The sequence below is a fragment of the Pyrus communis genome, chromosome 12 (genome assembly GCF_041283825.1).
Source record: "Pyrus communis isolate YQ-2024b chromosome 12, ASM4128382v1, whole genome shotgun sequence".
NCBI classification, from domain to species: Eukaryota; Viridiplantae; Streptophyta; class Magnoliopsida; order Rosales; family Rosaceae; genus Pyrus; species Pyrus communis.
Window position 1 is genome coordinate 6,042,629 of NC_142576.1, and position 22,328 is coordinate 6,064,956.

The 22,328-nt window shown below is 37.2% G+C and overlaps 3 protein-coding genes across 4 annotated transcripts; 1 reads left to right on the top strand and 2 right to left on the bottom strand.

Annotated features, from left to right (window-relative positions):
• The first annotated feature begins 4,278 nt into the window (after positions 1-4,278).
• Positions 4,279-6,456, top strand: LOC137745641 (transcription factor bHLH140-like). 2 transcript variants are annotated; one of them, XM_088681079.1, is made up of 3 exons: positions 4,308-4,751; positions 4,901-5,863; positions 6,045-6,456. In XM_088681079.1, the coding sequence occupies exons 1-2, from the start codon at positions 4,716-4,718 to the stop codon at positions 5,714-5,716; spliced, it is 852 nt and encodes a 283-aa protein (XP_088537205.1). In that variant the 5' UTR covers positions 4,308-4,715; the 3' UTR covers positions 5,717-5,863; positions 6,045-6,456. The 2 variants fall into 2 exon arrangements, with proteins under 2 accessions (XP_068341729.2, XP_088537205.1); XM_068485628.2 differs by having other exon boundaries at positions 4,279-5,863.
• Positions 6,457-7,043: 587 nt separating this feature from the next.
• Positions 7,044-10,427, bottom strand: LOC137745638 (receptor-like protein 7). Its single transcript, XM_068485626.2, has one exon. The coding sequence runs from the start codon at positions 10,425-10,427 to the stop codon at positions 7,239-7,241; it is 3,189 nt and encodes a 1,062-aa protein (XP_068341727.2). The 3' UTR covers positions 7,044-7,238.
• Positions 10,428-16,183: 5,756 nt separating this feature from the next.
• Positions 16,184-19,775, bottom strand: LOC137744814 (pyruvate decarboxylase 2). Its single transcript, XM_068484616.2, has 6 exons — positions 18,671-19,775; positions 18,092-18,255; positions 17,339-17,989; positions 17,132-17,249; positions 16,775-16,963; positions 16,184-16,659 (listed from the first exon to the last, which is right to left on the bottom strand). The coding sequence occupies exons 1-6, from the start codon at positions 19,193-19,195 to the stop codon at positions 16,489-16,491; spliced, it is 1,818 nt and encodes a 605-aa protein (XP_068340717.2). The 5' UTR covers positions 19,196-19,775; the 3' UTR covers positions 16,184-16,488.
• Between the last annotated feature and the right edge of the window lie 2,553 nt (positions 19,776-22,328).

Consider the following 22,328-nt stretch of genomic DNA (forward strand, 5'->3'; position numbering starts at 1 on the left):
TGTTTAATTTTTTGGTCGGAAGCGGCATTCTCTTAGTGCATTCTACAAAAGCACTTGAAGTGATGTTACTATCTGGATAAATTGAACAAATAATTTAGATTAGCTTCCATAGAAACACACTTGAATGAGTCAGTGCCTCGCTACAACTACACTAAACGTTGGTGTAAAATCTGTTGCACCACAGAAGGAAATAAATTAATAAAATAATTTGGCAAAAACTAATTTTGTGCATCAATAACTTTTGAAATTCGAGGAAGAACCTTAGTTGAAATGACCAAAGATAAAGAAGGGCTAATAATAGGTTCATCCAACCATTTGTCGAGCCAAAAGGAAACTGACCTCCTATCACCAATAATTCAACAACTACTATTATTCAGAATTGGTAAAGCACGCTTCAAACCATACCAAACAGAAGACCATAAATAGATATTTTGGTTTTTGTAAGGTGAAAGAGGAAAATACTGATGAGCAAAAGAAATGGTTATCAAACAAATTACAACACAAAAAATGAAAAGACTTTCAAGCTTTAAAAGGCTGTTTAATAATCATTCTTTTTTCTTTTTCCTTTTATTTTTTATTTTTTTATTTTCGAAAATTGAAAATTCGTTCGGTAACTTAAGGGAGCCATACAACGGAAAACGTGGTGAAGGTAATGTATCATGTCTGTATAGCGGGTGGTTTGCTTGACTTGTTGACTTCAAAGTCTTTCCCCGTATCCCTTGTGGGGATTAAAGTGTAGGTGGTTTTATTCAATGTTGACAGACTATTGAGTGGAAAGGAGAGGGTAAAATTTCACCCCCACAGAGGGGCCAAAACTTCCCGAAACAGTGTATACCCCCACGTTCAAGCGATGATTCTCACAAAACACTTAAAGTGTTTTTGAGACCCAAAAACATTTTCTCTAAAAACTCTTTCAATAATTTTAAAATCACTTTCAAACGAGGCCTAAGTCTCTCGTTTACAAGGCTACAAGTGGAGTAATTAATGAAATCATGTTTAATTTTTTTATTAGAAACGGCATTCTACAAGTGCATTCTACAAAAGCGCTTGAAGTGATGTACTAACTGGATAAATTGAACAAATAATTTAGATTAGCTTCCATATAAACACACCTATTCCCTGAGCGTCAGATATTCCAAACCAGAAATTTTCAGTGCATTACTCAGGTTTATGATTTGATTGAGTTTGAACTAGTCTAGGCATTTCTGCAATCTACATGTTGCTCCTATTTTAGTTTTTAACTGATTATGGTGATATATAGTCGATCAAATACAAACACCGTTGTAGGTGGAAGAAAAACAGAACGGTTTGTGTATGCTTATGCTGATATTCTGGATAGCAAGAGAAATATATTCTCCGAAAAAACTCATCGATTGTATGTAACTATGATATCCTGGAGGATTGATTGGGGTAACTTCCTTCAATTAAGTCTCTCACAGAGGAACACGCCCAATTCAAATCCTTTAGTAGTTAAATGTTAACCCTCTCTTTTAGTAGTTAAGTGTTAATATGGAAGACTAATCATCGCAATGGATACTTCGCCTTTGTCAACTGAAAGTCTTAAAATAGAAGTTAGAGATTGTCCAAAAATTGAAGTTGAGGTTTATCGTAAAACCAGTTAACAATAGGGCGAGTGACTAAACTCTTGTAAGCGCTTATAAGGTTTCTTAACTTTCTGTTGTACTCAGGCATCAAAGGGAGAATACTGATTGAACCTAGGGATGGGCAAATACTTATTGGTTATGGGTAACTGCGGTTACCCGTCCATTTAAATTAGAACGGTTATGGTTATGGGTAATCGTTAGATAAATAACCGGTTATGAGTATAACTGTTTACCCGCGAAATTTAAATGGGCGGTTATGAGTATTAACCGCTGTTATAAACGGGTAACCGTTTACCCATTTATTTTATATATGTAAAATTAACACAAACCATGTTCTCGATCCAATAATACTTAGCACCCAATAAATTAGCAAGGAATTCATCGGTCCTTCCCTCAATAACACTGCTACAGGAATGATGATTCTCATCATCAAGGAATTCGCCAAATTAATTTAAATTCCTTGCTGGTAGCCATGGAATTGACAGAAATGTCTTCTAAACAATTTTTGTAACCCAATAATACTTACCAAATATTATATTTACCTTCATTGGTAACAGTTTAAAATATCTTCCTTAATCTATTATTTCAATTATTGGAATGGTATAAGGACTTAAAAAATTAAAATACGTGTACCTATAACGGTGTTTAATTGTAAAAAAAAAAAAAAATTATGACAATTTTTTTTTTTAATTTTCAAGTTGTTAAAAAACATGTAGACGGATGAAAAATGGGTAATGGTTAAAAAAAAAGAAAAAAAAGAAAAAAAAAAGATAAACGGGTTAAAAAGGGTAAATGAGTAAACAAGTATTAAACGGTTATGATTAAATGGGTATGTGGTTAACGGTTATGTGGATATGAGCATAAATGGTTATGGGTAAATAACTGCGATTACCCGTCCGCCATAACCGTTGCCCATCCCTAATTGAACCGTAGTTCGCTGCTTTTTGGTAAAACAGTTGAGTTTTTCATTTCTGTTTCTTACCTGAGAGGGTTGGCTTCCACCTTATGTGCAATCTCGGACATAAAAGTTGGTGAGGAAATCCTGAAACAAGTAAGAGCAAGTTTGCTCTGTTACAAATTGAGGTGAAAAATAAAACATTAGGTGTTGTATGCTATATATGATGAGTTTAAAGTTGAATGGCAGAATGTTAAAAACATATCCCAATTCGGAAGTCAAGATATTGTTTGTCAAAATATTATGATGGATGGAGTTGGTCTTGACATGTTACTACACAAGTTGAACAAAAAATACGTAACAACATGTAGTACTGTCTTTTGAGTTTATCAGATTACGCTAAATTCAGGAACCTTGACGGTATGAGGAAATTTATTGAAAACAAAGCATAAAGATACACAATAAACTATTACAATATAACTAGAACATACCTAATTAAAAGGTAAAACCAAAAAGCAAACTTCTTATTGTTGGATCTCAAATTCCTAGAGCTTGAAGTCCAGCTCAATTGGCCCCCATGATCGTTAATTTCAGCGTCCCAACCTTTGATTTGATTTGTGTGGACATATCTTCGGTCACAACCAATTCTATCTTCAAGCCGACGGAATATCTTAATGAGGATTTTATTCATTGTTTTGTAATACTATTTACTCCATCTGTTGCACAAGAAGTAACCCAACCGCAACTCCAAAGCCACATACAAGAATGAGGATCCTCTTTGTGAGGATTCGTGGGATTCTTAAATCGTATCCGTTCATTGTATATTGTGCGACCAGTTTTCATCAGGTACTGCTTATGTTTAATTTTAAATAAAAGTATTTAAAATAATTTATGGCCACACAATGTACGATGAACGGACACGGTTCATTTCATCCCATCCTTGGATCAACTTGCAAATCTCTTGACAAAAGGTCTATCTAAACCATGGTTTCTTCTTCTATGGTCCAAACTTGTCGCCTCTCGACCATCCAGTTTGCCGGGATGTTAGAGGAGTCTTGTCCAAGGAAATTGTCTCTCTTAAGGTTTAGCAATTAATATTGTAATCTGGTTCTGATTGTATTCATAATTTGAAGAGATCCTTACTTGTACACCAAGTAAACACGATTGTATGTATAGGCCTTTGTGCTATGAACTTATCAAGTTTATAATTTCTATAGATTTAACAAGTTGTAGGTTACCGGAATACGGAGGGCTTAACACAATTATAGAAAAAATTGTCACACGGAGACGATTGAAAAAGAAAAGGATAAGAAAATTTTGATGCCCAATATGATAAGGAAATGTCCTCACAAATTTCTTACGAAATAACGAAGTTAAACAATTAGAAAAATAATTAAAGAAAACCCATCTTTTAAGGGCGCGTAAGGGCTGGTTTGGTATTGCTGTACTTTGAAAAAAAGCTGCTTCTGCTGTGCTGTGAGAATAAGCAGCTGTGAAATAAAGCAGCAGAGTGTTTGGTAAACTTTTTTGTAGAAGTGCTTTTGAAAGAAAAAAAAAGCAGTATTAGAGTGTTTGGTAAACTTTTATGTAAAACAAATGTGAAAAAAGCCGGTTTTTCAAAGTTAGGTTTTGCAGCTTCTTGTTTTTGGCTTTTTTTCATCCAAAACTGTGAAAAAAAGCTGAAGCTGAGTGTTTACCAAACAAAAAAACAGCTCCCAGCTTTTTTTTATAGCAGCTTTTTTCAGAATCACCTCAGTACCAAACCAGGTCTAAAACTAGTGATTAAAAGTACTTTTCGTTTACGCGTTAGCGTTTGGGAAGAGGGAAATATATGGATAAAATCCAAATCGAATCGGATCTTGTCAATTTTCGGGTCGACGATGTGTGACATGTGTCCCATTACGCAAGCACCAGGCACCGGCAATAGAAGCTTCAATCTTCTAGCCCAGTGGAAGAAGAAACCGCTGCTTTTCCGCCGTTAATTCAAAAGTGCCTCGCAGAGTCTTCCAAAACATGGACATGGATATCGACGAAACAGCCAAAGGTACGTCCCTTCTCCAAAAACGCCGCGTTTTACCATCCTCAGTCGTCGTCGCCTTCGGTGATCGTAAAAACTGTACGCGCTTTTGGCTGGGGAAGAAAAACAAGGAAAGCCTGTCGAAGTAATATTGGTGGGTGCGCCTGGAAGCGGCAAGTCTACCTTCTGCGAATATGTCATGCGCTCCACTCGCCCTTGGGTTCGCGTTTGCCAGGTATATCTCTGTGCGCACAGTGTGTTCGATGAAATGTCGCAGTGGGCTCAAGATTGCTATTTTCAGTACGTAGTATGGTACTCCGGATTTCTATTCATTTGGGTTCTTGTCTTATGCTGTTATATGTTCATATTTTATGTTTTTGTAAGATACTATCAAAAATGGTAAAGCCGGAAGGCCCCGGAACGAAAGGGCAGTGTATAGAGAGTGCAATGAATGCGTTGAAGGATGGGAGGAGTGTGTTTATAGATAGGTGTAATGTAGAGAAAGAACAAGGGGATGAATTTGTGAAGCTTGGTGGTAGTTCCCAAGTTGATGTTCATGCTGTGGTGCTTGATCTTCCTGCCAAGCTTTGTATACTGCAGTATGTGAAGCGAACTGGCCATGAAGGAAACGTGCAAGGCAGGAAAGCTGTGGCGATTGTGAATAGAATGCTGCAGAAGAAAGAACTGCCTAAGCTGAGTGAAGGGTTTGCTAGAATTACTTGTTGCCAGAGTGAGAGTGATGTTCAATCTTCCGTTGATGCATATAGTGGACTTGGTCCGTTAGATACACTTCCCAATGGTTATTTTGGTCAGAAGAACTCTGGTGCAAAAACTCAACTAGGTATAATGAAGTTCTTAAAGAAAACAGATGGTCCTGCCAATACTGAATCGACTTCAAAGAGTGTACCGGATTCTAATGCTTCTCAAATTACTGAAGAAAAGGAAACCTCTTTGAAAGGAACAGGTTCACTTTCTGAAAAATCTGGTAAGGAGTCAAAGGAAGGTAAAGAGCTAGTTGTAGGCTCTGTTGGCGGTGATGGTTCTCTAAACGATGCTTCCACTCTGGCATTTCCTTCCATTTCAACAGCAGATTTGCAATTTAACCTTGCAACGGCATCTGATATTATTGTTGAGAAAGTTATAGAATTTAGGAATAAGCTTGGAAATTCTAGACTTGTTTTAGTGGACTTGAGTCATTAATCGAAGATTTTGTCTTTGATAAGGGCTAAAGCTTCAGAGAAAAGCATTGATTCCAACAAGTTCTTCACATTTGTGGGAGATATCACTCAGCTTCATTCATTCAGAAGGAGGTTTACACTGCAATATAATAGCTAATGCTACCAATTGGTAAGCATTTAGAAATACTATGCAATATACATGTAAATATTTTGTTGCGGTGCTAGTTCACAATATGAAATTACAAATCTGTAAGATGTTGGTATTTGCATCCGATCTGTTTGAAAGAATTATGTTTACCCAGGATTCCAATGAAAAGAAAATTAAACTTGATATACTGTTGTTATTTCAGGTTTAACAATGGAGGCTTTGTTGCATGCATTTTGCTTATTCCCCGAGCGTCAGAGATTCCAAACCAGAAATTTTCAGTGCATTACTCAGGTTTATGATTTAATTGACTTCTAATTCACTTTGAAGTAGTCTAGGCATATCTGCAATCTTCATGTTATTCCGATTTTAGTTTTTGACTGACTAAGGCCACATATAGTCGATCATATACACATACCGTTATAGGTGGAAGAAAAACAGAATGGTTTGTGTATGCTCATGTTGATTTTCTGGGTAGCAAGAGAAATATATTCTCCGAAAAACTCATGTATTGTATGTAACTATGGTATCGTGGAATTGTGACTGTCGTAGTCTGCTCTGTGGAGGATTTATCGGGGTAACTGAACACGCCCAATTCAAATCCTATTAAGTGTTAATCCTCTCTTTTAGTAGTTAAGTATTAGTATGGAAGACCTAATCATCGCGATCGATACTTCGCATTTGTCAGCTTAAAGTCTTAAACGATAGAAGTTTTTGTCCTATAATTGAAGTTGAGGTTCATCCTAAAACCAGTTGAAATTGGGCGAGTGACTCAGCTCTTGTAAAAGCAGATGAGTATTTTATTGTGCTCTGACATGAAAGAGAGAATACTGATTGAACCGTAGTTTGCTGATTCTGTAAAAGCGGTTGAGTTTTTCATTTCTTCTTGTTACCTGAGAGGGTTGGCTTTTGCCTTTTGGTGCGATCTCAGATATAAAAGTTGGTGAGGAAATTCTGAAACAAAAAGCGCTAGTTTGCTCTCTTATAATTTGAGGTGAAAAATAAATCATTAGGTGTCGTAGTACTGGATATGATGAGTTTAAAATTGAATGGCAAGATGTTAAAACATATCGCAATTCATAAGTCAAGATTTTCTTTGTAGTACTCTTTTGGGTGGAGTTGGTCTGGACATCGTACTACACAATTCGAACAAATAATGCATTACATGAAGTACACTCTTTTGGGTTTATCAGATTACGCTAACTTCAAGAACCTCGACGGTACGAGGAAGTTTATTGAAAACAAAGCATAAAGATACACAATAAACTATTACAAATATAACTAGAACATACACAAATTTAAAAGTTAAACCCAAAAAGCAAACTTCTTATTTGTTGGATCTCAAATTCCCCAGGCATGGCTTGAGGTCCAGCTGCATTGGTCCCCATGATCATTAATTTCAGCGTCCGAACCTTTGATTTATGTGGACATGTCTTCGGTGAGGACCAATTCTATCTTCAAGCTGAGGAAATATCTTAACAAGGATTTTATACATTGTTTTGTAATACCATTTACTCCATCTCTTGCACAACACAAGTGACACGACCGCAACTCCAAAGCCAACAATAAATCCAACTTCAGCACCAATCAGATCCCAATCAATTCCGTGCGCAGAATTGGAATGTTTGCCTTCTAATGTTGGTGACAACCTTGCTGATCCGTCATCTAACGGTGGCCCATATAATCCTTTATTGCCTGCGAAAGAATCTGCTGAAAAGGACTGAATCTGAGTGCCGGTTGGAATCTTCCCGACAAGTTGATTGCTCGAGAGATCTAGGAATGAGAGGAAATTAAGTTTGGAAAGTTCTGATGGAATTGTTCCGCTCAATTTGTTGTCCGAAAGGTCTAAGGACTCAAGATGCCGTAGGTTACCCAGTGATGATGGGATTGCGCCTGTGAGAGCATTACTGGACAAATTTAGGGCATAGAGTGATATGAGCTTCCCCACTTCCTCAGGTATTGATCCATTAAAACTGTTGCAGGAGATGTCTATCGAGGTGAACACTGTTAAGGTCTTTACCAATTCCACCTCTCGACCTTTGGTGGTTACTGTTACAGAATCCTGATAGTATACCTGGCTGGTAACTTGAAATTGGAGGTGATTAATCTTTGACACGGCATCATCTTTGTCAGCCATCATTGCTTGCCAAGTTTTCAAAAAACTTCCTGGTATTTCCCCAGTAAAATTGTTGCGAGCTATGTCAACAATTTGAAGCTTTGGCCAGGTACCACTGATTTTGTTACATCCCAGGTGTCCATAAAAACGGTTGGATCGCAAAACAAGGACACGCAAGGAGGACATCGGCTTCAACAAGCAAGGATAGGTATCTCTTATCTGATTGTTTCCAATGTTTAAAACCTCAAGCATTCTGCAATTGCCAAGTGATTTTGGAAATCGACCTTCTATCTGATTTTCATTGAGGTCAAGAGTTCTTAAACCACAATGCTGAGGAAATCCATCAGGAACAGAACCATTAAGTCTGTTTCTCCTTAGATTAAGTACGGCCAGTGTCCCGCTTATGGTAGTCAAGCATTGGGGAATCGGGCCACTTAGAGAATTATTGGACAAATCAAGAACCTGAAGATATGGTCGGCACATCGATTTTGGAATGCTTCCATTTAACTTGTTGCTTGAAAGAGAGAAGAACATAGTGTACATAAGGAAATCACCAATGTCAGCCGGAATGCTTGAGCTGAAATTATTTCTTGAATAATCCAGATAAGTGGCCAATCGTGGAAGCATTGGAATTTGTCCCTGAAGCTGGTTGGAATGAAGGTCAAGCACAGACAAAGTAGAAGTAAGATTGGGGAAAGGACCTGGTAGAGTTACCAGAAGGTTGCAAGAAAGATTTAGTTGACTAAGACTACTGAGCCTCCAAATCCAGTTGGGTACCTCACCATGAATCTGGTTTAATGAAAGGTCCAAATAGCGTAATTGAGATTGATATCTCAAGAAATCAGGAAACACTCCCAACTTTCCAGAAGCCAATTTCAATGTGGTAATGCGGGGATAAGAGGAAAACGAGGAACTGGAACTATCATAATTAATCAACAAGCTATTGTATGAAAGATCAAGACTCGAAAGATTTCCCAGCCGCTGAAGGCTATTAAGTGAAAAGGCGCCACTGAAGTTGTTCGAAGAAAGTGAAAGTATCTTGAGCTCACTGAAATTAAAGATAGACACCGGAATTGGCCCTTCCAACTTGTTGCTACTCAAATCAAGGGTGTCCAGTACAGAATTATTAGCAAATCCATGCAAATGACCAGAAAATTGATTGTTGGAAAGCTGTAGCTTCTGCAGCATGGGAAGAGAAAACACAGATGGTGGAATAGTCCCATTAAGTAGATTTTGTCGCAAGTCGAGACTCACCAGATTAGTCCAGTTTTCCCAGTGCGAGGAATTAATCTGACCCGTTAGCTGATTGCATGAAAGATTTATTAGGGTCAGATTCTTGGCCATACTGAAGGATGGAACTGAACCATTGAACTTGTTCGTTGCCAAGTCCAGATAAACCAACCGCGTAAGGTCTTCGATTGACTTTGGGATTGATCCAGTGAAACTGCAATTTGCAATATCTATTTTGGACAGGAATTTGAGGTTCCCAATAGAGTTTGGAAGCAACTGGCCTGAAAAATTTGCCCCATTGAGAACCAGGGATCGAAGAGATCCCTTCTTCGGAAATTCTGGTAAGGAACCTTGAAGCTCCGGATTATCGGATAAGTCAATAGTCTGCAGTGTAGGTACCTGGAAGATCTTCTTAGGGAATGCACCATGTAATCCAGAATTCACCATTCGTAAGGAAGTCAAATTCGGGAAATTCGAGAAGAACTCCGGAACATGAGTAGACAAATTGTTGTTCTCAATACGAATAACCGAGAGAGATTGAAGCTTCAGTAGTGAACTATAAATAGGGCCTGAAAGATTACAAGAGGACAAGCTCAACACCCTCAATTTTGGCAACGAAGATGATATCGCTTGACACCACTCGGTCCCCTGTGCTGATATATTCACACCATCAAGATGAAGTTCAACAAGCTCAGAAAAGTTCGCAAGCAGCACATTCAATTTCGGATTCTCAAGATTCAACGAAGGAGTTCCGGGGAAATAAAAGGTAGACAAATCAAGAGTTACCAACCTCGTCAAGTGCGAAATCTCAATTGGAACCTGCCCCGCAAAGCCAGCATTTGACAAGTTAAGATTACTCAAACCAGTTAACTGCTTGAACTCGGAAGGAATCTGAGTGTAGTTGAAGAAGTTGTAAGCCAAATTCAGGTTCTCGATTGATTTCAGACCGAAAAGAGAACTCAAATTATCAAGTCCACCACAAATCGCCTCGCTGCTCAAGTCCAAATTCGAAACACAACCCTTTTTGCAGGACACTCCTTCCCAAGAGCAGTAATCCGATCCATTCTTCCACTTCACAAGTTTTTTAGATGTTGCAGTGTCAAATACGAGGCTGTTCTTCAATTGTAGCAACAAAGATTGCTGATCCCCGGGACATTGGCTAGAAACCACAAACGTATGGAAGGTGAGTGAAACATAGCAAATGCGGAGTAAGAAAAGCCATGAAAGCAGAGGAGTTTTCATCGGAAATTGTTGCTGATATGTGACACCAAATGTAAGGAAGGAACAGCTTAGGCAGGTCCCTAGCTATTCTTCTTTGTAAATTTACTTTGTTTTCTGTTGTGAATAATTACATATGCATTGATAGATTGTGTAATGGCGTGTGAGCCAAAGACCAATTTGGTCTTAGTTAGTGGCGGCTATGGGGTCCCGAAGGAACAGCTGCACAGAGCCTCCATCTCCAAGGGAACTTTTAATTAATTAATTAATTATATATATATATATATATATATTCCAAAAAAAAACTATATATGCATAACTTAACTAAGTTCAAATTTGAAAAATACCCAAATGGTTTTCTGTTTTAAAAATACTGTATCTTTTTATATATATTTTTTCTTGGTTAAAGACTTCATTTCTTTAACATATACCTTCCTTTAGATTCTTCTATATCTATTATTCAGTAGAAGGTATTGTGTTACAAAGTTGACTTTCAGACTAAATTTTGTACTTATAAATATGCCATAGAAGGGAAAAAAATCTTTTAAACACACAAAAAAAAGTCTTGTGCGTGAAAGGGCCACATTTTAGTTTTCACACACTGCCTCATTTTATTGAACTGCAATTTGTTGTGATGTGATTGTAATTTGAATTTCAGTTCTGCACAGCCAATTGCACAACATCTACATGTATAACCATTTCATCTCCCATTTTCCCTTATCTCAAGTACAAAAAGGTGAAAACTACAAACAAAAAATAAAGTAATTTCCAAGCTCCAATAGGCTGTTTAATAACCATTTTATTTTTTTTTTAAATTAAAAACTTTTTTAGTAACTACTTTTAATTTTAAAAAATAAAAAATAATAATTATCAAACGAATTCTAAATAACTGAAGTGACTCAAACGGATTGACGTGTGTATGTATGGTTCTTAGAGACGCTAAGAAAAACGTGGTAATGGTTTCTACCAAATTTGTGGTTTGCTTGACTTGTTGACTTCAAAGTCTTTCCCCATATTCCTTGTGGGGTTTGAATTGTGGGTTGATTTTTCAATGTTGACAAGAGATAGGCTAAAACTTCACGCAAGGGAGTGTATTCCCCACGTTCAGATACATGCATTATCCTCTCGATTTTATTTAATAGCTTGTTGGAAGTGGTTTTAAAATAACTGAAAGTTCTTTTAGTAAAAATATTTTTGAAATTAATCTTTAATAAAAACGCAAGTAAATCTTGGAAAAAACACTTGAAGTGATGCTTCTTCGATCTATAAAGTACTTCAAATGCTTTTAGAACCTAAAAATATTTTCTTTAAAAACGCTTTCAGTTATTTTAAAAGCACTTTCAAACTATGCTTAAGTCCCTCTTTTACAAGGCTACAGGTGGGTTAATTAATGAAATCGTTTTTAATTCTATATGTGGATTAAAGCATTTCACGATAACCATTTCATTTTGACTTTGGTTTTCACTTTTTTGTGCTTGATATATGAGGAAAGTATACGGAGATAGGTCTTAACAAATTCAAACATAAAGATCGCAAGTATCTCATGACGATGTCCAGAATTTGGAAGGCGTCCATTCAATGTTGGTGGTGATGAGAACTCTGCTTTGTATCCACCGTTAAAAGGTGGACTCCATAATCCTTTGTTTCTTGTAACGGAAGCTATCGGAAATGTCGAAAGCTGAGTACCCGTTGAGATCCTGCCGACGAGCTGATTATTTGAGAGATTCAAAAAGCGAAAGGAAAGTAAGTTTCGCACACTCTGGTGGAACTTGACATGTCCAAGGATTCAACATGCCGTAGGTCACCGAAATACGAAGGGATTCCCTTACTCAGCTTGTATTGATGCGGTGGCGGCTTTAATGTTGTTGAAAATATCTCCATCAGATTTGTCGTCGTTTAGCTTTAGGAAGTCTTCATCCAGAAAAATCAAAGCTACAGAGTAAATGTTCATGATATCAAACAAACAGAGCAATAAAAACAATAGACGAGAAACCGTTAAAGAAAGAGCTAATAAGAACCAACGCCAAAAAAAGTGAAAGTCAAATGAAGCTCGATTAAATAAATGGAAGTTTTAACGAAACACTTCCTGTATTGTTCATTTTTAACAAAAAACCATATTTTTGCATTTCCCTGATACTATTCACTACACTTTTATTTGTCCTTTTTCATTAAAACTACAATTTTTTTGGACTTTTCGTTAGTTTTCCTTAAATATAAAATTGTTTGGTTTAGTGTTGCTTGGATCATCAAACAATTCTGTTTTTCGTAGTTTATGAGTTGTATTTTGTGTTAAATTCCGTACTTATGAAAATTTGAATATGTCCTTTCGATAGTGAGTAATGTTGATTCTTGTATCGAAAAGAAGAATAAAAAACAGTGAAAAATTTAATCGCAAATATGTCGTTCTTATCTACCTTTTACGATTAAAAACTTGCAACATCAAAATATCATAAAGTAACAGAACAAGCTCACACTACATCTCGTACTTTATATTTATGTGACAGCAGAAGCAAATGTCTTATTTCTTGCCAAACACAGGCAGAACAAGGAGGCCAGCTGCATAACAAATTCAACGTCTCGGCCTTTGATTTATGTGAACATGTCTTCGGTGAGGACCAATTCTTTCATCAAAATGAGGGAATATCTTAACAACGATTTTATACTTAGCCATGTAGTACCATTTACTCCGTCTTTTGCACAACACAAGTGACCCGACCGGAATTCCAACTTGCATGATGATTCATCTTTGGTCTTCCGTCTTGGATATCACTCGGTACACATGCTACTTTTCTTAGAGCTTGCTGTTATATTCGTTTTCTCCAACGTTGCCTTTCGAAATCCTTTTTGCTAAAGGACTGGTGAGGTTAGTACTAATACATCAGACTAGGTGTAAATAATAAACTTGAACTTTTTGGGATATCATCTCTTGCAGGATCCCTCAATGCGACAACTGCATCTGCATGTTATTAGCCAGCATTTCGATTCAATACATTTGAAGAACAAGAAACAGTGGAACTCCTTCAACACTGCTTTCTTTCGAGACTCCATGGATGCAGTAGAGGAAGTCAGTAGTGATGGAAAAGCAAAGCTAAAAGATGATGATAGCCTGTTGTCTACGGAGCTTCGATGCCACCGATGTAGAAGAGCTCACCCCAACATGCCGCGATTAAAATCTCACATTACCGACTGTCGAGCCCCCTTTCCAAGCACCCTGCTCCAAAATGGTCGTCTTGTTCACGCACCAAGCAATGTCAGCATTGATCCGTAGGTGTAAAATCCATCGCGTCTCATCGAAATTTTGTTGAATATAGACAAATGCTTTTTGGTGGCTTAAACGGTATTGCATTGTGATCCTTGGTATGGCTTTTCATGAATCTCAATCTTCACAAATTTGTGTTCTCGCTGAGGTTGGTAGTAACAAAATGCATTTTCATGATTACCATTTCGTTTTTAGTTGTCGAAATTACCATCTCCAATAGTTGATACTTAGTACTACGGTACGGGTTTAGTAGTATTTTTTTTTTACTTGTAAGTGAGAAGTCTAAGGTTCAATTCTCGTCAAAAACAAATTTAAACCTTATTATTACTAGCCTATTATGAGGCTTAGCCTACTCTCTTTGCCCCTTAGTATAGATAATATCGTTTGTTATAATAAAATATAAAAAAAATTGAATAGAGCATATTCAGAATTTTCCTTCTCCAATGGTACAAGGGCTATATTTTATTCTTCTCAATATCTTATTACTTGTTAGCATATTGAGAAATATTATGGCACATCACTCACACATCAACTACTATGTATTGTCTACATAACAAAACTAATATTTACACCTACGTAAATATATGTTATGGAACAATTTTTTTAAGAAGTGTATACCGACAATTATTTTGGCTATGACACGTGTAAAATTGAGAACTAATTACCAATATTTTATATAAGATTTTAGTCCACGTGACTATTTATCATCGTTGAATCTTAATCCCAACGATTAGAAAGAAAAATGTATACGAAAACAAAGATAATACTTGCATCCTTCACGAGAAATGCACATATGCGTTTACATGTAGTGTTAAAATCACCCGACTTATTTATTAAGAAAACTAATGAAAAGGGTTTGAAAACTTTGAGTTTTAATGATAATGACAAAATAAAGGGTAAAGTAAATAGTACCATGATTGAATTTTTAGTGTAAAATGTGGTTTTTCATTAAAGTGAACAGTACCGTGGGCTTTTCGTTAAAACTCTCTTATTTATTTGGGTAGATATCTACATCATTGGCCTTGATTGTGGAGTCTCACAAGCACGAGAAATTTTTCATTGTGCTCAGAATACAGGTGGTACATCACGTGTTATTATATAAGTTGTGGGAAATTTTATTTTTTAAGTTGTTAATTTTTAAACACAAATATCTCACTACTTGTATAATGACACATAATATATTATCTCGTATTTCAATCACACTGAAAAATCGCTCCACAAACACACTACAAATGAGTATCAAACAAATATCAAAGCACCCCAGTATAATGATGCCGCATGGCTATCCCACTTTTCCTACCAGGTGCCGTCTATTTGGATTATTCGGGCAATTGTTTGAGAACATGGCGGACAATGATGCATGGCTAACAAAGATGATTCCCTATCGACAGTCAATTTCCAAGAAAATCCACACACCGCTGATGGAGGAGGACCTAGAAGATGCTATCAGTTACCGGCAAAGGTTCGGAAAGGGTTTTGGTAAAGATTCTCACTACTTGTTTCAAAAATAAAAAATAAAAAAAAAAAGATTCTCACGGCCTACACCTTGATGGACGTCTCATGCAACTAAGAAACGAGAACACAAATAAAAAATAATTTGTGTTGAAAATGAATCTCACATCAATAGGAAGACAGACCGTGCATAGACTTATAAGTAAGTTAGGCTACTTCTAATATTTCAATTTTTTTATGGTAGAACCTCAACTTTCATTTGATATCAGAGCAAGTTTGTCTTGTGGGTGAAGCCAAACGGCCATACATGCAGCATGTCACTCGATTTGTGTTGTTCACATGCTAAGCTTAAAAATTTGTCAAACGTGAAAATGTGTGTTGAAAATAAATCTCACAGTGACTGGATGAGGGATTTTGCATGGGGTTATAACTAAGTTGGGCTACTTTATGAAAAAACATCAACTTTCTTCAATCCAAAACCATGAAAATAGTAATTCGGAGCAAGCTAAGTCATTTAGATCAACCGCAAGAGGTATGCATAAAAGTATTTGCCCCAAGGAGGAATCTTAGAATTTCGTCTGTTTTATGGGTTTGAAAAAGTGCGGATTTTCACATATGATATGCTGGGAATCCTTTATGATAACCATCCATGCCTGAAAGTTTGATTACGTGTCAATACATGTGGTCTCATATATTCAAATTTAAATATGTAAAATTTAAACTAGGATTAAAGTTAATGACTAAATATAAAACAGAGTAAAAGTTCAGAAACAGGCTGTGCGTTCTATATCTTGCCACGCAATCAAATCGACAAAAAAAACATCGCGAAATAAACAATGGTGCACATTTTGTTGCATTCATAGATTCCAGTTGTAAATAAATGGCTCTCTTCTGTCCTTCCCTTGTCATAAAGCACTGATAATTAACCAGTTACGACGATGACACATCTAAACATAATTATTAGGTTAATATTTTGGGTCAAACAATGCTGGAAGATTTTAGCTCCTAAATAATCCTGATATTAGACACATGATTAGTTACAATCAACAATGTTGTTTAAACACATGGATTTGTCGAGAATATTATTTTTCATGATCGTATCACTCAATAAGAATTATGCACGTATAAATACAAAAGATTCACACGTTACATGTGACAAGACGCATTGGGAAGTCATCTGACTTGAAATGCGAGTTTTTGCACTAATATGTAATATGCAAATTAGTTTTGAGTCGAATGCTCGTTCAGATCACATAAACTAATTAAACGATGAAAACAGACCGCAGGGAAATGTGTTAAATTGAAACATATAGAAGAAACCCTTAACGAGAAGGAATGACGCTGCGTAGATGAAAGGAAATGACATGGAAAATTTTACTGGGGGTTGGGTGGGCGGCTGTTGGCAGCAGAAACCCTAGACCCCCACTCAAGCAACTCTTTGCTGGTATCATCCTTGTGGACTATCACCTCTATGAAGCACAAGCTATCCTTCTTTGCCCCGGTTGCGGTCTCAATCGCTTCGATCAGCTCCTCTTCGCAACGGACCTGCAGAATTAACAGATTCGATTACAAGGAGTTTTACGATCCAGGAAACCCTTTGGTTGATTAGTTGGAGGACTAGATTACGGAGACGATTAGAATGCATTAACAAAGTGATTACCTTGGTTGTCCAGCACTTGCCCTCCCCATTGTGGATGGCATCAACCAGTCCAGTGTAGTTCCAGTTCTTGATCACATTGTAGGGTCCGTCGTGGATCTCCACCTCAATTGTGTAGCCGCCGTTGTTTATCAGGAAGATGATGGTCTTCTGCCCATTTCGGATCATGGTGGACACATCTTGAGCAGTCACCTATTAGGCATTGAAACAATGAAAGCATAAACACATGAACAAAAGACTGATGATTCGTGATATTGATGAAATGTTATGCTACAGATCTGAGTAATTAACTGAGTAAATTTGATAAGGTTGTTAAGGGTACTTCACAATTTACAGAGTGCTAGAGAAAATTAAATGTACCTGGAAACTCCCGTCACCAATGAAAGCAATCACACGCTTCTCAGGAACAGCCTGAGCATACCCAAGAGTTGCTCCAACCGACCAACCGATTGATCCATATTGCATTTGGAACTCATACCTGCAAACCCAATTCCAACTTCCCAATTAAATCATCAACTATATAAGATAGAAAGAAACATGAAAAACTACATTCTCTCCTTGGCTTACCCGCAACCAGCCGGCAATTTCAGTTTCTGGCAGTTAAACCATGAGTCCCCTGTCTCAGCAATCACAGCAGTTTCACTTGACAGCATATTCTGGATGTGGTGGAACAGAACATTAACCCTCAAAGGTTCTTTCGGTGCAGACTTTAGAGGGTGTCCATCAGGAACAAAGATCCTGCGGTAGTTCTCATGAGCAGTGTTGTTGTGCCTGAGCTTCTTTGCAAGAGCTCTGAGGAAATCCTTCATAAGAACACAACCAAATGAAGGGCCATTTGCTATGGTCACGCGATCAGGCTGCACCATAATGGCCTTCTCCTTCTTGATAAGCAAAGAGTACCCAACAGAGCTGTAGTCATTGAAAATGGGTCCAGCAAACAAGTATGCATCTGCGGACTCCACTATCTCGGCGCAAAAAGCAGTGCTCACAGCACCCCAGTATGTTCCAATAAAATGGGGGTGGTGCTCTGGTACAAGCCCCTTTGCAGATGGCATGACAGCCAGAGCATAACCACTAGCATCAGCAAGTTCAACAAAGGCATCGCCGGCATGTGCAACTCGAAGTTTAGGCCCACCAACCATAACCGGCTTCACTGCCTTGTTCAAGAACTCTGCAGCCGCCTCCACCGCAGCCTCTAAGCCCAAATGATTGCTCAATCTGCAGACCAAAACGAACAAACATATAAATTTCAGACCTAAAGGTTATAAACATTTCCAAAACACTTCAACCAAATGGAATCAGAAACCCAAGAATGTGTACTTTGGAGATAAAGAAAATGGAACAGGCTCCCGGCTAAATGTAGGATGAGGAACTCCAGCCAAGTTGCAGCTTATGCTGATATAAACAGGCTTGCTTTCTTTCAAAGCAGTTGAAATTGCGGTATCGATCATTTCATGCGCATCTTCCAGATTATTCACCACAGCCTAGTGAAAACCCACATACCAAAATTAGCAAACTTTAAAAAACGAACTAAGAAAGTGCAAAAAACCAAACATTAATTTAACAAAATCAAATGAATATGAATTTTTCAACAAATCCATCAAAACCCAAAAAAATGACTGAAATAAATGGCAAATACAAAACCAAACTTGGTAAATTTGAACTTTTCACCAAATCCATCAAAAACCCAATAAGAATCACTGAAATTAAATTTCAACAAAAAAATAAACAACCAAACATGGGAAAATCTTGTGATTATTCACCACATCCCAGTAAAAACCCACATTCCAAATTTAGCAAAACCAAACTCTACAAATCTTTCACAAAACCCCAATAAAAATCATCAAAATTTAACTTCAAAAATAAATTAAAAAACCAAAATCTTGATTTCATACTAACCTGATAGCAAGTCACAGTCTGAAAGCATCTCAGCTCTTGGCTAAAATCCGGCAATCCAATAGTGTGGTGAAGAATCCTGTTCGTCCCGTAATCGTTCGAGTTCGGCCCTCCAACTATACAGATCAATGGAAGATTCTCACTGTAAGCTCCGGCAATCGCATTGAGAACACTGAGCCCACCCACAGTGAAAGTAACAACACATGCGCCGACTCCCCGCGATCGAGCGTAGCCGTCAGCAGCGTACCCGGCATTGAGTTCATTGCAGCAGCCGATGTTGGTGAGCCCGGGCTCGGCGATGAGGTGGTCGAGGAGGGTCAAGTTAAAGTCACCAGGTACAGTGAAAACGTCAGTGACGCCGATTTGGACGAGTCGGCGCGCGAGGTGGCGACCAAGAGTGGCGTCGCAGGAGTTGATCACGGTAGAGGGGGCAGAGCTCTGTATTGCCGAAGCGGCGCCGATGGGGAGGCTCCCGACGTCGGTGCACGCCGGCTTGCAGACGTCGAGGGATCCGATCTTTGTGTCCATGGGGTACTGGGTTTTGATCGTACTCAAAAACCGTTTCTGAAAACAACTCGCAAAAGAGAAAAGATGGGAACTTTGTGATGGGATTTGGGTTTTTCTGGGATTTTTGGAATTTGGTTTGGGAAATTGGTTTGGAAGGAGGAGGGTTTTATAGGGTGGTCGGCAGTGGGTGGAAGATACTAGGGGCTGTTTTTCATGGTCAAGGCAGTGGGTTGCAGTGGATTCTAAATACTGGGCTAATGAGTGGCGCGCAAGGATTATAATATCAATTAATTTTACGATTTTTTTAGTTAAAAATCTTAGATTGGAAAGGACTAGAAATTTCTAATTGTCCAGTTAATATGCCGGTGAAATTATTCTGCCTAAATAAAAATATACTTTGTGGAATGTATGTTGAGCTTGGTATATTCTAATTTTTGTTCTTATTGATCTTACTAAATTCCTAATCCAATGATTTTAGATTTTGCTAATTTTTTATAGACATGATTTTTTATAGTAGGTCAAAATATAGACACTTCAGATTATGTAAAAAAGTGATGTCATGAATCCTCATCTTTAGTATATTGTTATCAACATGATTAATCTAAAAAAAAGGTTAAAAAATCTCATATATCTGGTTATATGTAGTTTGATTATACGGAACTAATGCATTATCATATGTTACGTAAAACTCTTGGTTTAACAAGACGATGTTATCGACGATGAAAAATTTTAGTTTTGATTCTCATCGCATAAGTGGAACACTTTGTATTTTGAGGCCAAGGACCACCATCTTGTCCTAATCTTCTTTTTATCCTTTGGTTTATGAGTTGGAAATGTCATAGGTTTTGTGTGGCTTAGTTTAGTGGCAAAGTCAAATTTAGTAGTAACGCTTTCAATTCAAATATTGTGAACATTACATCCACATCCGGAACGTGGTCAATAAGATTAGGAGGAAGATGTTCTACCCTCCTCTTCTCATCTCTTTCCATCTTTTTCTCTCACACATTGTTTTTTGTCTTATTATCTCTATAAAAAAATCAATATAAGATGTTGACGTGGCTTAACCGTGACCTTTCAAATAAAAGAAGATAGAATGATAGAAAAATTAAGAGGGTAGAGAATCCTCCTCTATAAGATTAACAAATTGTTAAAAAGGAAAATTTACTGCAGTAATTAGAACTGCCAGCGGTAAAAAAAAAAATTTACAGTGGGCGGTAGACGTATTTTCTTGGTCTTGAAGAAAATACGTCAACTAATTATTTGCTGTAATCTTTGCTTTTCCTAATCCCGAAAAATAACAATTTAAATTATAATACCTTGCGGCTGGTGGTCAACGACACGTCGCTTTTTGATTGGTTGTCTTGGCGCGTAATTCTTACTCTCGTAGATTCAAACAAGAAGAACGACCGCAAGGTCATGCGAGGTTTGTGGGGTTGAAACGGCGGCGTAAAGGGGGACAATACCGTGATCAAAGGTTCAAAAGGACCGAAATCCACGGTTTGTGGAAACCGGAGGAGTTGCTGGTAATTGCAAATTCGAAGTTTTTTGGATTTCATAATTTAATTAATTAGTTGTATAATTAAACAAATTAAATTGAGCAAGTTGTATGCATGCACATTTCGACAGTCAGTGTTGGACACGTACGTACTAAATAACATGTTATGGTAGTGACGTGGCACGCAATCACAGGCATGAATGTGAGCCTTTTTGCACTACAGTCACAGACGAGGCATCCCTTTTTTCTTCTTTAGTAAATTGGACCGGCACGAGAGACTGTTTTGTAAGCATAAATACGAATTGTGGGCCCTAAACTCATGTTAGGTGATCAAATTTTTGAAAGAGAAATGATAATCCCACCTCGTTTTGTTCTACGCGTTCTTGTTTAATGAACAAAATTGAGATTTCATTATAAAATTAATCAGAAATATAGAAAGTAACATAACTTTTTTATAAGCATTTGCACCGTTTGGATTTTCGCCAATGTATCATCGCATTTACTTTTTGTTGTCTTCGTTTGATTTACTCAATATCATGCTCGTATTAAATAAGTGTTGTATTAGGATTAAAAAAAAAGGTATATGGTTCTCATATTTCTTTTGGGGTGCCGAGCATTATGTGTAGTAAAAAAAGGTATATACATTTATGGATCACTCCCCTGGGCGATGTGGGATGTTACATACAGTGTATCTTATACAACGAAAATTTTTATCGTTAGATTTTGATTATTAGATTATTAACCTAGAATCTAACGATAAAACTCATGTGAAACATTCTATCTATTGTCCATTACCGCAGGAATAACTATCATGCAATAAATCGTGATGGTATGTCAAGCTAATGAAAAAAAGAAATTCAGTAGATCAAAAGTTTTTTTCACTAGTCTCACATTCTCTCACAAATACAGATAAACGTCATTTTCTTATCTTGGTTAATCCGGCCCTACTTATAATAATATGACAACTTCCTATTAGACAACTCTACAAGCCCGATTACGTAATGCACTTTAAATCAATCACATAATCGTCACGTAAAAAAATTAAAATGCATGACAGTGTATAATTAATTAGATTATGGAAACATTCCTAATGCAAATAGGTCTATGTCGCCTGTAAGTGTAAGACTATATTAAGAGAATAAAAAATAAAAAAATAAAAAAGCTTTGTCGTGATTAATAATGAATTGAGAAGGGTATGAGGTGGCGCCACCGCTGCCGCTAACAGAGTCACGTGACGTGACTGAACGTCTCTTAGATTATCATATTCATGCGATGCAATGCAAGACAGCAAGTAATCAAATTTAATTCAGACTTCATCGACAATAAAACAATCCTTGAATTTGCTATCTCAATAACATTCCTTCCATTCTTCACGTGGGAATGTTTGTACCGGGGTTAGAATTCTCTTTCCTTCATATTTCGCTCTTTCTCTTTTTTTTCTCATAATGTTTTTTGATAATTTAATATAAAATATTAGTATGACTTAATCATAACCGTTTAAAATAAAAATTTTAAAAAAAAAATTAAAACGGAAGAGGATTCTACTCTGCTCGTATGTGCAACAGTGCAAGTCCAAACTCACAACGAGAGACTTTACGTGCCGATGACTATTTGTACAAGGGGACGTTATCAACTTATCATACTTTTCCAGTGGGACCT